Source organism: Pelophylax lessonae (genome assembly GCF_965119305.1).
Source record: "Pelophylax lessonae genome assembly, chromosome: 3".
Classification (NCBI taxonomy): Eukaryota; Metazoa; Chordata; class Amphibia; order Anura; family Ranidae; genus Pelophylax; species Pelophylax lessonae.
This window is the reverse complement of record NC_138770.1, coordinates 561,449,527-561,464,071: the sequence shown is the minus strand read 5'-3', so window position 1 is coordinate 561,464,071 and position 14,545 is coordinate 561,449,527. Positions and strand designations below refer to the sequence as shown.

The window sequence follows — 14,545 nt, the reverse complement described above, 5'->3', positions numbered from 1 at the left end:
ACACACAATATTAAACTAAATAATACCAAAGTCTACATCACCATTGTTTATGAACACACGGACACAAAAGCCAATCATTTTTGGATGCTGCAGGTCCACATTTTATAGCAGCACATTCATTTACAGAAAACAGAAAAAAAAAAAAAAAATCTAAACAAAAAAGGGGCCTAAGACTCAGTTCACATTGGTGCGACGTGAGAAACCCTGCAAATCCCGCATTGCACCCAGCTCGCAGGCAGTTCACACTGCCATATGCGAACCGCTGCAAGTGTCAATACAAAGTTAATGACATCCCCAAATCGGTTTGCATATTGAAGTGCAAACTGTCAATTTGAAAAAGAATCGGATTGCACAAAAAGCCGTTTTTAGTCAAAATGACTGCATTTGCTCTCCAAAGGTCTGAAAATCAGTTTTTAGTCAAAACGACTGTTTTTGGTCTCCAAGTGTCTAAAAAGTCGTTTTTAGTCAAAATGACTGTATTTGGTCTCCAACGGTCTGAAAAGCCATTTTTAGTTAAAATGACTGCATTTGGTCTCTAAGGGTCTGAAAAGCCGTTTTTGTGAACACCCATGCAATCTGATTCTGGTGCGGACCCAAAAAAAGGGTCCTACACGACTCTGGACCGAATGCAATGCAAATTCAGCCATACAATCTATATGGCTGAATTCACATTGCACAGACATCGCATGCGATTTGCGCAGCAGTGTGGTGCGAATCACATGCAATGTCTTCCATCGCACCAATGTGAACTGAGCCTTAAAGTAAAAAAAAAATAAAAAAATAAAAAAAATATATATATATATATATATATAAACAAAGCGAGGTGTGTGAAAACATGGCACTGCCTATCACCATACCACATGACTGATACACAACATATACCAGCCTGCACACAAAATCACTGTGGGCTGGTGTGAGCAAAGAAAAAAAAATCCCCTTTCAATCTTTACAAAGACTGGCATTGTGTTGTTTAGAAAATGCAGTCTGAATACTGTGAAGTTCTGTTTTACAATAGAATTAAATATATATATATATATATATATATATATATATATATATATATATATATATATATTTATTTATCTTTTTTTTTTTTTCCTTACCTGCAGCTGGGAGACCTGTTTCTCATATGCAGAGACTTTTCCATCCAGGCTCTTCCTCCGCTGCTCCTCTTGCTGCAGAGATTCTGTCTTCTCTGTGAGCTCTTTGGACAATTTGCTGCACTCCTGACGAAGTTTAGCCAGCTCGGCATTTTGCCTACAAGTACTAGTGGTTACCATTCATCTTTTACGATTACACATATACAGTATATTACTGGGCATTCAGTGTGCACACATGAGTGTCTTACAGTTCAACAGTTTTAAATCACCAAAATGTATGGAAAGTCAAGACTCTGGATTGTCTGAAGAATGGAAATGATCCAAACAAGCACATCCATGAATATTTAGAAAATGAATAGGGAAAAGGTGATCAAAGTCTATGGCCAGGTAGACTATCTGCAAAAACGTAAAAGTTCAGTCCCCTAGGGCAGTGGTCCTCAACCCTGGTCCTCGGGCCCACTAACAGGCCAGATTTTAAGTATTACCTTGGGGAGATGCAGACTAGAATACTGCAATCACTGAGCAGCACATGAGATCACCTGTGATGTAATTTAGTTATCTTGCAAACCTGGCCTGTTAGTGGGCCCCGAGGACTGGAGTTGAGGACCACTGCCCTAGGGGATGAAAAGAAGAGGGTGGGTTGGATGGGAATCAATTTATGCCATGCTTTCCATGCAAATATGAAAAAAAATTCCAACCCAACTGCCTTCTTTTTTTTTATTTTACATTAGAATAAATGCTATGAGAAACTGCTCCACTTGTCCTTTACATTTCCATTCTTAAGACCAATGAACTTCCTGCTGCCTGGGATTTTTAGTTGCAAATATAATTTCTAATCAACATCTCAGCTGTAGAACAAGATAAGTGATGATTTATTGGACGGGTCCTGTAGCATTGTGAAATCAGGTATCTTATGTTCTGAAAGTTATACTTGTGATAAGGCATTGTCTACGGTAGGACAATTCAAATTCTTACAGGGATACATTAAAAAAATGTGACTAGGAATTGCCAAGATTAGGATTAGTCAATGAATCCCAATGTAATTTAGCAAACATACTAAGTATAAGCAGCCATGTTTGCTAGATTCTATTTGCCATATTTCTCATTTAGCTGTAGTGGTAAGCCCAGTAAGCTGTGGTTTTTAGAAGGAAACCTGCTTACTGCACTAAGGAGCAAACTGCAGGAAAACCCATCATATGTCTACTCTAACAGAGTATTAAAAGTCAGTTAGAGGAACCAAAAATATATATATATAGGATTATTTCAGCAAAGCAGTAATATTATCCTGGTAAATGTCAAATGGTGCCTAGAGCCCCACCTGCTGGTAGGAAATTCTAAATATAAAATATATATATATATATATATATATATATATATATATATATATATATATATATATATATATATATATATATATCTCTCAATCATTTTATATTTATAATTTCCAACCAGCAGGTGGGGCTCTAGGCACCATTTGACATTTACCAGGATAATATTACTGCTTTGCTGAAATAATCCTGTTCTTTAAAAAGATAACCCAGATAAAATGCACAGCTGAGTCAGATAAGGGACTCATCTCCCTTCCTATCCCCTCTTTTTTCTCTCTGAGGTATTCTAGGACTTTCAATTATAGAGAAACAGTCTTAAAGTGTTAATAAACCCAAAACAGTAAAATCAGCCTATAAATGCAGTAAAGCATGCTTGTTATACTCACTGTGGAACCTAAGGGGTTTATCCTCTGTATTGTGTAAAAAGGCTGTTTGAGCCTGTCTTCTCTGTTCCTCTCCTTCCACTATCTCCAATATATCTCCAGATATTTTCAGAGCTAGGGGGACAAGCTGCACATGCTCAGTTTGGTGTGTATTGCTAATGAGTTATTTTTTCTTGGGAGGATGCATGTGATCAGCACAGGGCTAATCAGCGCTGTCCAGACAGAGGGTCAGGGGTCCTGCATTCTCATAGGACAATTGTGGGAGAATGAAAAGTCCTCCTACAAGTTTTAACCAGGCACTGATAGACGTCACAAGACTGCTTTATACTGCTGATGACAAAAGGTATTTTGCAGTATTTATTAACTAAAACAGATGCATTTCAATGTTTTGTGTGCAGTGGGAGACCAGATATAGTGAATATAGGGTTCTGGGTTTAGTAACACTTTAAAGGAAGGAAGAACTTACTACTACGGTAACCTGTAAAACCTACTACGGTAACCTGTAAAAAAAAAAAAACACAAACACACACAACACACACACACAACACACAATGCTCTGCAAAACTAGAATCATGGCACTCTCTATATAAAAATGTACTTTACTAAAACATTCCCCTAAACCACTACAGGCAGTCCCTGAGTTACCTACATCCGGCTTACATACGACTCCTACTTGCAAACAGAGGGAAACAACAGGAAGTGAGGAGAAATCTACCCCTAGGAAGTGAAATTCACTCCTGTAAGAGTTATCATGGGGAAAAAAGGTGTCTCCACTGAAGCTTTATCACCGAGCCTTGTTTCCATGACAACCCAAAATTGTAAAAATCTAATTGTCACAGGGACAGAAATTGAGGTGAAATCGTCTAAACAGGAGCACAGACAGCAAAACAAACAATACAGGGGTTTTAACCCTTCCCTATGCTGTCCAAAAAACATACAAAATATTTTTTTGGCTGGATTCATGCTTAAAAAATGTACCTGTTCCAACTTACACACAAATTAAACTTAACAAACCTACAGACCCTATCTTGTTTGTAACCCAGGGACTGCCTGTTCACAGAGATTTCATTAATTTTCAGGATTACAAATTCTAGAATGGAGGACAATACATGACTTATATACTATAGAGTACCTACTTGCTTTCAGTTTGGCTGGTTGCTTGGTTTAGTGCATCTCTTAGAATAGAATTTTCCTGCTGCAGACGAGCAAGTTGAGCTTTAGGGCCGTTCTCAAGCTCCTCTTGAAGACCACGTATCTGTTTGGGGACAAAACCAGAAGGTTGTAAGGAAATACAATACACAACCTAAAAGTGTACAAAAAAATGCGTGTAGCCATATTCTTATGGTGTCTGTTGCCCGTATAACACTTTACTCCGATCACTTGCAAAGCCTAAATACTGTATGCTGGCATGAGTGCTATCTGCAGGGTTCAGTGAAACCTACAAGTAGCCAACCCACTCATGCACGTACTCAAGGGCTGAATATTGTAAGCTGTAGGCATGTTGACCTTTCTTGCAGGTCTCCATATAACACCTTGATCTATATTTAGAGAAACAGACTGGTGTACGTCATTGCCGTTTTTGAACACACCCAAAATTGAAAAAGCAGGGTGGAGAATTTCAAGAAATGAGCCTGCAGTCATGTCAGGAATTTGCTCAATGGCCTAAAGCATCAGTTAACAAATAGCAGCATGGTTTACCTGCTAATTCCGCTGGCCCTGTTAGTTGTAAATGTACTGGAGTTTTTGCTTTTTTTTTTTTTGGTTACCTTGATTATTACAATTCAATATAGATATTTTTTCTGTAATCAGAGGAACTTTATATGACAATGCACTAAACTAAAGTAATGCTCTCTGACCCTTTTTACTATGATGAATCAAAAAAAAAAAAAACTTTGTCACGAGGGTACCCAATTTTCTACATGTCCGTGTTCAGGGTGCAGATCCACATTTTTTACATGCATTTGAATTGCATCTGTGGCACATTTTTTAAAATGATTTATTTTTATATTTTTTACAGAGTTGCATTTACGTGTTTTCACGGTGCATTTAGGGGGGTCCAATTGTGTTCCATTGAAAGAGGCTAGTTTAAACCATTCCTGCACTCTCATTTGAGTTTAAGAAAAAAACAGCCTGCTGCGTATTTTTTTATCAAATACATACATTTTTCTTGCATATGCGTTCATCTGCATTTCGGGTAAATGAGCTCTAAAGCGGCTAAATAAGCAGAAAAGGTTGAATAATTAAGGAGTAAATTAAAGTGATACTAAAGGACAATTTTAGGCAGAATATCTTTTCTATTTTAAAAATAGAAAAGATGTAACACTTATCCGCACTGTGCAATAATAATGCACATAGCGGTCCCCTACCTCCTTTTTGTCAGTCCCCTGTTGTCACTGTCCGCTTCTCCCTCCTCTTAGGTGTCCCCCTAGCAAGCCAAATGCTAAGGGGGCAACCATGCACGTGCACTCTCTAGCGGGGCTGTGTGCGTCCAGTAATGCACAAAGCGCTGGCAAGCCACGCCCCAGCTCCCTCCTTACAGAAGTGTGACAGCCTATAGCTCCTGCTGCTCTCAGTGTCTCCTGTGAGACCAGAATGTTGGAAAGGTAAGAGGAGTCAGGTAAGTGTTTAGGGACTGGGATGTAGAACGGGTAGTGGGATATTTCTTACCTTAATGTAAAGAATGTATTATGGTAAAAAAAAATTTGAGTTTAGAACCACTTTAACCTAATCCTGTACACATTTCAAAGAGAACATTTCTAACAATGTATTACAATTCCCCTAAACATGATTAGGTATATAAAGTGGGCAAAGCTGAAAATTACTCTATATGAATATAGAATTTATCTAATTACTATATATGAACTTCTGGCACTACCTCCAAATTCATCAGTATCACACATATAACGCCTTAAGGCCCGTACACACGATTAGAAACTCATATGAAAAATACCGCTTTCGAAGCCATCGTACTATAATCTGATCTTTAGTACACAGCTTTTGAGAGCCAATCATGACAATTGATGCGAAATTATCCAGAGGGACAAGCACAAAATTTTTTTCCCGTACGATACCAGATCGTATGATTTTCATTTAATCAGCACAGTTGTTGTTTGATAATGCAATAAATATACAGTACAACACATTACATCACTTCCGAATTTTTATTCTGTTGTATGATAATTTTAGTAACTTTAGTAAACTCTTCATTTTTGAAAACAAGCATGCAAAAAAAAAAAAACGGACGATCAATTGTTTGATAATCTCATTGCGTGTACCAGGCATTATACGTTATTTATTAAAAGGCAGCTAATTAAAGCAAAAATGTGCCTAGTGGTTTAGCTAAAGCCTCGTACACAAGAATTTCCGCCGACCGGTCGTCCGTCTTTTGTCCAGAGTGGTGTCTGTTGGTTGGAATGTGCTCTAGACTGCACACAAATTTTCCCGCACGACAGAATTCTACTTCAGAAGTGATGTCATGTGTTGGATTGCTTTGTATGTGTTCTTTCATCTCTGAGCATGCCCAGTCTTGCTCATAAGATTTTTCCCCATCGAAATCTGTACTAATGAGACGAAAATCGGACGTGTTTGGACGGTCGACGAAAATTATATAGCCTGCACACCAGGATTTTTTCGGCCGAAAAGTCGGAGTTGGTTGTCGCAAGTATCATACTAACAAGCCGAAAATCGGCAGATCGGGCGTCGGACGAAATTTCCCGGCCGAATTTCTACTCGTGTGTACGGGGCTTAAAGCTTAAAGAGCAAAACCCATAATAACTTAAAAAAAACCCTCAAATATCTATTGAGCTCTTGTTTGGGATCTCTCTATCTTTCTAAATGCTCTTCTCAAGTTACCTTTCCTTTACCCCAGATTGTGCCCCACCTCAGCCCCGTCATTGTATTCTGTACTCTTCACATTTCTACACTTACCTTTCCTTGTAGCTGCTGGATTTCATTCACATGGTCCTTATAACTCGCCTGCATTCGGGCTTGCAATGCATTAATCTCCCCGTCTCGAGACAAGATCTGCTCCTTTAGCTTGGATTCAGCGCTGGTTGCCTTCGCCTTCTCAGCTGCCAATTCCTACAAAGTAGCATAGAGTATAAATATTAAAAATAAATATTCCAGAGAGATCCAACATTGTGCACACAAAGAGGATTACATCATCCTTATCAGACGCAATAAAGAGACCACACTGCTAAGAAAAACATCCTCAAGGAAGCTAATGACTGCATTATTATTAATGTACTCATCATTGGTAAGAGATGGGGACATAAATCAGGTTTGACATTTCCTCTCAGCTTCACAAATTTTTACATTCATGAAAGTTTCAGTAACGGAGGTGATCTGTTCTGTGTGAGAGGCCTGGGATCTATAATAAGCAGATCAGGCAGGTGTATAGGTTCAATGGCCGATCAGAATGGGAATAATGAAGGAGGTGGTGTAAGATACCACTCTACAAGTGACACTAAACTCCGGTTTAAAAAACAAATCTTTTCAAGTATCCTTAACTCAAATAAGTTGCTCTCAGCCTCCTCCAGAACTCCAAGTTCCTTTTTTTGCGGCTGTGATCCGACTTTCTATTAGAGCAGGGGTGGGGAACCTTTTTTCTGCCAAGGGCCATTTGGGTATTTATAAAATCATTCGGGGGCCGTACAAAATTATCAACTTAAAAATGTGCCTGTTATATTTGGTCAAACATTTAATTAACTCACCCCTAATGCGATGGCTGCAACTGCTTCTCTTTGGTGAGGTGTGTGATGTTAGCTGGTATTGATGATGTTGCTACTTGCAACTGGTTTTCCAGGTTTGCGTCGGTTAGTCTGGAGTGCAGTCGACTTTGTGGTGATAAGTTTTGAAAAGAACTGCTGGTGGGTACAGCTGGCTGGTACTGCTGTGAGTACTGCTGGCTCTGGCTGGTACTGCTGTGTGTGCTGCTGGCAGGAAATGCTGGCTAGCAGCGGCGCTGCGCTGGAGGAAGAGGCGATGTTTCCTGTATTGGTCACAGGTGGAGTGCATTTGATATCACTCCACCTGTGACTCACTCAGACTGTCATTACGGAGTCGAAAACTATACAGCAAGCATCGGCTCCATTCTGACAGATCAGCTGAGAGACACAGACTCAGCTGCACGGGGGGCCGGACCAAATGACTTCAAGGGCCGCATTCGGCCCCCCGGCCATAGGTTCCCCAGCCCTGTATTAGAGGGTGGCTGTTTATTCTGTATGGTCTTGCTGTATGTAAGAACATAGCCCCCCTCTCTTGCTCTCCCCGGAGATGGACTAGAGATTATAGACTATGGGATTTGCACTGTGACTAGGGCGGAGCACATGATCGCAACTAATGTGCGTTTACTAATGGGGAAAAAGGAAAGGTTTTGCAGGATGAAAAGCTCTGCAAGTGTTTTTTTTTTTTTTTTTCTAAGAAATAAACCCCCTGGTGTTTTTTATATCTTCCGCTTTAAGCTTTTTCTGTGTAGTTGAACTCAACCCATATCATATTAGGAGTCATTTTGGGTTTTAAAAGCATATAAGATGCAATTATTTATTAAAACGATGGTTACATGTATTTTTAAATTTAAATAATGCAAGTATCAAACTTGATATCACTGCTCTGTACAGCAACAGTCAGATAAGGAAAGGTATGGCAAGTGCTAGGAGTCAATAAGACTGTGCTGCATGCACATGTGCCGACAGAGCAAAGTGAGCAGAGGGATGGTCTTATTAGAGTCCTACTGCTCCTTCTCTGTCCAGTCAGCAGGATGTGGATGTACTAATGACCAAGCTGTCCCTGCTGCTTTAGTGAAGTATCTGGCTATGCTATCTAGCAAAGGTGCCTGGATCTTTGGATGGGGGTAAAAAATCCCATTGCAGGGTTACAAACAGGATAGGGACTGTAGGTTTGTTCTTAAGTTGAATTTGTTTGTAAGTCGGAACAGGTACATTTATTAAGTGTAGCTCCAGCCAAAATAATAATTTTTAAGTTTTTTGGATAGCATAGGGAAGGGTTAACACCCCTGTAAGATTTGTTTTGCTGTCTGTGCCCCTGTTCAGAAGATTTCACCTCACTTTCTGTTCATGTGACAATTGAATTTTGAAAATTTTAGGTTGTTGTGGAAACAAGGATTGTTGATAAAGCTTCAGTGAAGACACCTTATTCCTGTGATAACTCTTCCAGGAGTGAATTTCCCTTCCTAGGGGGAGATTTCCTCTCACTTCCTGTTGTCTCCCTCCATTTATAAGTAGGAGTTGTTTGTAAGTCCGATGTTTGTAACCCGGGGACCGCCTGTATACACTATATTGTCAAAAGTATTGGAACACCTGCCTTTACAGAACATGAACTTTAAAATGTAACTTCACTTTTGTTGAGAAAAAAAAAAAAACATTCCCCTCTGGGTGATCTCTGTACATTGCAGGGATTTTAACAAATTTTGTTGCAGATTCCTACCTTTTGTTATTCTAAAGTAATCCCTGTTTGTTTGTCTGTGTCCCTGTGGGAAAGTGAATCAAATAGGAGTGGTTTCATAATTATTAAGCAGCTGTGCACCTGCAGGGCACTAATAAGGAAAGTGGCAGGGTCTGCACCCCTTTAGACGTGTTCACATTGGGAGTATCTCACCGAAAATGACATTTTTGCTGCAGGGGATGCCGGAAATCTGACTTGCAACTTACTGCAAGCTTTTGGGAAAATCAGTGAGCCAATCACATAAGCAGGAAATTATGTTTTTGGGGTGCATTCTGTACACATTCTGTGTAAAGAACACTTTTAGGTAGCCATATTGCATTGCATTTTGCATCAGAAAATTGAAAAGGGACGATAATTTTCAATAGCATTCAATTACAATATGACTTATGTCGCAATTGCGTATACTATATTATTATTTTTTGCTATTTCTTTTTCCTCCACGAAAGTGGAGTTACCCTTTAAAGAGGTTGTAAACCCATTCAACATTTTTTTTTGCAACCTGTAAGAGAAACACATACTAGCTCATTATGCAATACTTACCTTAGAACGAGCTTCAGCCGTCCCGCCCGCTTACCTTTATGACGGGCGACATGTCCAGTCGCCCGTCTTCCGGGATCGCGGCATCCGGCCATCTGATTGGCCGGAGCCGCGGTGACGTCAATCCCGCGCATGCGCGCGGGAGCCAACAGTCACGGCATGGGGCTCTGAAGAAACGGCACCAGCGGCCGTTCCTTCAGAGCGCATGCGCCAGTGATGTCACTGGCTGCATGTAAGGTAAATATCTCCTAAACGGTACATGTTTAGGAGATATTTACAGTACCTATAGGTAAGCCTTATCATAGGCTTACCTATAGGTAAAAGTGTCAGAGGAGGGTTTACTTCCTCTTTAATGACATCCCAGTCTTAATTTGTAGGGTTAAAAATTAGGCTGGCCCAGACTTTGCAGCTACAACAGCTTCAACTCTTCTTGGAAGGCTGTCCACAAGATTTAGGAGTGTGTCTATGGGATTGTTTGACCATTCTTCCAGAAGCGCATTTGTGAGGTCAGGCCATCCTTTGGACAGCCTTCCCAAAACAGTTGAAGCGTGGGCCAACTTAATATCGAACCCTACGGATTAAGACTGGGATGCCATTAAATTTCAAGTGATTGTAAAGGTTCATTTTTTTTTTTTTTTTTAAATAACAAACATGTTATACTTACCTGCTCTGTGCTCTGTTACACTTACCTCCTCCTCTGGGATGCCCAGCATCGCTTCTGTCTCCTCCTCTTCATTGGGTGGCCCCATGGAGAGCTGCTTTCCATGGGGGCACCGTGCAGGCGCGCTCATGAGTGCTGCTGCTGCGCCCATTGACACAGAAAGCAGGACTCGGCCCCCATGTCATTGGATTTGATTGACAGCATTGGTAGCCAATGGCCCCTGCTGCTATCAATCTATCCAATGAGGACCTGAGACAGCAGCTGGAGCCTTTGGCTTAGGTAAGAAAAAGGGGGGCAGCTGAAGCAGAAAAGGTTTTTCACCTTTATGCAAAGAATGCATGACGGGAAAAACCTTGAGACTTTACATCTCCTTTTATGTGCTTGTAAAGGCAGGCGTCCCAATATTTTTGACAATATAGTGTATGTATCTCAAATGTGTATTCAGCTGCCACTCTACAGTCCATCTATATTAAAATGTAAAATACATCAGCTTATTTCAAGGCATAGTAAAATTTAGCTATACGTCTAGTATATGTAAAAGGTCTTTATAATATAGTGACTGGTTTGGGGTCATTGGTTTTAGTATGCCCACTAGATGTCCCTATTCCCAGCAATATTCATGATACAGATGTTTTCACAAGCTGCCAAGCAAAGGTCATTTGAGAACACATATTGCATCCAACCCATAGATTCCACGTAACTGTATTTTTGCACATCGTTTGAAGGACAAACATTTTGTCTATTCCATCATACAAAATACAAGTAAACAAGTTTATATTCTCTTCTAGACACATAATTATAACATAATGACAATGCCATGGTTTTGTTATATTGATTGTTACATCAGGATGAAGCCCAAAAGAAATTGTGATTTAAAAAACAATAATAATTTATCTTGCTACAGCAGTTGCATTTTACAGAATGGAATGTTACTGTACAATGGAAAAACAAATCTGTTCTCTACACGAATATGACGTATACAGAGCCAGCCTGCAGATAGCATTATGCTTGACCGCTCGCAGTCAACTTCTTAAAATGCAAAACTGTGATATGGGAGAGGTAATGTGAAATGGCCATAGGCTGCCAAGAGGGCAACCTAAATCTGGCCACAGAGGAGTCATTTATTTTCCGTTCAACCAGCTGGCTGAATGAAAAAACTGATCCGAATTCAAGGTGGATGGGGGAGTCCTCCCCGATGTGTCTTTGTGTTCTGACAGTGGGGAGACTTCCCCTCCATCAGAATACACTGATCAGTGCTGCAGGCTACAGCCTGCAGAGTTGATCAAGTGGAAATTTTCCAACAGGGTGGTTGTATAGACGGTGATTGGTAGATTGATGTCTGTTCAACCACAGTGCCCATGCTTGGATCGAAATTCCGCAGGGCCCTGCTGAAATGGCGGAATATTGATATATGTATGGGCAGCTTAACGCATTCACTTTAGTGTCCCCTCTGCAGCGGGACGTACTCCCCTTTTCCTCATCCCCTGCTCCCGTTTAGCCCCTGAAAGCAGGTAAGTAAGGCAGGCCATACACCGTGCGAATTGTTTTCCTGCAACCCCGGGTTGCAAGAAAGAAATTTGCACGATTCCCCCATCAACACAGACCCTGTTGACTGGGAAATCAGCAATTGTCTTCTCCCAGCGGGGGGGACAGAGGAAGCCAGGAGAAGACAGTAATTTTCGCTAGTGGCTATAGCAGCTGCTAGCGATAATCGCAAGAGAATCCGTCAGGCTGGTTGTTATCGATCAACTTGGTACAGTCAGCCTGTCCAATAACGGTTCGAATCTTGGCCAATTTCTGCTGAACCAGCCGAGATTCGAACCATTTAGCGCGGTCTAGTCAGAGCTTACTCAGCACCATTGCAGGAGAGGATGGGGAGGGAGTCACATTCTCCTCCATGCCTGGGGGCAGTGGTGCTCCATGGGCTGGGGGGGGGGGGGGGGAGTATCAGACGGACCGCAATGGACCAAACCAGGCCATGCACCCACCCCCCCCCCAGGACCACAGCAGGACAGGACACAGGGGACAGGACAGAGGAGAGGACCCCTCTCTCACTCACCCTGCCTGGATATCTGCAGCAGCAGGCGGGGGTGGCTTCGGCTTCTTCCTCCTGTTTTCTGCATCTCCTCCCTCCTCCTCCATGCCTTATGGCATAGCTTCTCCTTTCGGCCAAACGGGAAACGGGTCTCATGATTGCCCAGGAGGAGGATCCGTGTGACAATAGCAAATTTTCATTCGCTATTGTCACACAACTGGGTGGGCTTGGGGCACAGTGCTCTGCGCCCCAAGCCCACCCTTTTTTTGCCCATTAGAGCCTCTGGCTCTAATCACATGGCTAAAAAAAAAAAAAAGTCCATGCCTCCGACTCCCCGCATGTAGATTAGGGGGCCGGACGCATGGATGGGGGGGGCGGTGCCCCTGCGCCCCCAATGCACCAGCCGCCACTGCCTGGGTTTATAAGCTAGTTTCAATGCACCCAGCAGCTGAACTGAGCAGTTAAATGTATGGATCAAATCGCACCACATTGACATTGCATGTGATGTGAACAGAAATGCGGTGCAATACCTGTGCGAATCACATGCGCGTTTTGCATGCACCAGTGTGAACCTAGACTGACAGACTACATTCTGGCATCCAGAAGATTCCCATATGGTCATTTTAAGATGTTAATTCTAAAAATAAAAAAAAATACAAAAGTATGGTATATTTTTAAAATATTATTTTTGTGTTTTCCACCATGGCAATGATTGCCTTGTACACAAACAATTTTAAACAAAAGATTGCCCCACATTTTAACTTTTTTATTGCTTTCTTTTGATGAACTGCTGATACTTTTCTGTGTGGATCTGTGAGTGTATCTCGGGTTTAATGCAGCAGAAAATCACAAGGTTTAGGTGATCTTTGTGACTGTACAGGACAGGAGGTGTTTCCAGGCCACCAGCTGAACCCACCTTATTCATCTCCCGCAGTCTATTTTTAGCAGCCGCTGCATCTTCTTGTTCCGCTGACAGTAATTTTTCCTTCTCTTCCAACTGCTTTTTCAGAGCTGTAACTGGATCTCCTTTCTGAGTGGCCTGAAAAAGTGATTATAAAAGTTTTTTACTGTTCATCTGTTCTTGGCTATCATTTTATTTACACACTGCCATGGATTTACTAAAGACCGAATAGACAGTGCACTTTGCAAGTGAAGTAGCACTTGTATTCCCCAGAGCTTAGTAAATATGAGAAAGCTCTGCTGATTTCCATCATCCAATCATGTGCAAGCAAAAATGCTGTTATTTTATTTTGCTTGTATCTGATTGGGTATTCTTTACATACTGAAGCTTAACAATATTTACTAAGCCCTGGGGAAAATGAGTGCAACTGCACTTGCAAAGTGCGCAGTCTATTTGTCTTGAGTAAATCTACCCTAATATGTCATGTCAAACTGGGGAATCCATGAAAGTAAAGCTGGTCACACATATGGATCAGGTGAATAAGGGAAAAAAAAAATCAACCATTATTAAAAGTGCCAAGCTTAAATTTCCCAGCAACCCTATTACATAACCTGTATGTGCTCTAATACGGGGATAAATATATTTGGTCAATATCATATGTGTGCCATTCTGCTATGTACTATTATTTCTATATATTATAATGTTCTTCCTGTTTTAATTTAGATTTTGTACACCCCATCCGGCCTCCTGAAGAAGCTTGTTTCCGGGAAATGTGTTGAGATTTTGGGCTTGTCTCACCCCCAGCTTAAAACACTTTGAACATATCTGTGCAGTTATGATTGCATATTGCGATTTATCACATTGTTATATTTGTATCATTCTACTGACTGGGACTGCGACATTACCCCTCTGGATGAGGCTAACCTAGGGGTCTTTCTAGTTGGAATGGAATTTATTTTATGGCACCACCCTGATTTCAATATATATACTAATACAAAATACAGTAGTTGTTTTATATATTAGTGTGTGGGTGCCTTAGACATCTGCATGGTTCAAAAAAAAAAAAAATCTGGTTGTTTCTTTAGCTTTTATTAATAAAGGATGTGGCATCATTTTAATTTAGACCCATCATTACATA

General features: G+C 40.9%; 1 protein-coding gene across 3 annotated transcripts in view; it reads right to left on the bottom strand.

Annotated features, from left to right (window-relative positions):
- The window catches only part of RRBP1 (ribosome binding protein 1), a 92,771-nt gene that overhangs the window by 55,386 nt on the left and 22,840 nt on the right, over positions 1 to 14,545 (bottom strand). For all 3 annotated transcript variants that reach the window (XM_082249231.1, XM_082249233.1, XM_082249232.1), the window contains exons 3-6: positions 13,423 to 13,545; positions 6,739 to 6,891; positions 3,948 to 4,066; positions 1,104 to 1,257 (exon numbers count right to left, since the gene is read on the bottom strand). In XM_082249231.1, coding sequence (XP_082105357.1) covers positions 1,104 to 1,257; positions 3,948 to 4,066; positions 6,739 to 6,891; positions 13,423 to 13,545 — 549 coding nt within the window. The remainder of the gene's footprint in view (positions 1 to 1,103; positions 1,258 to 3,947; positions 4,067 to 6,738; positions 6,892 to 13,422; positions 13,546 to 14,545) is intronic.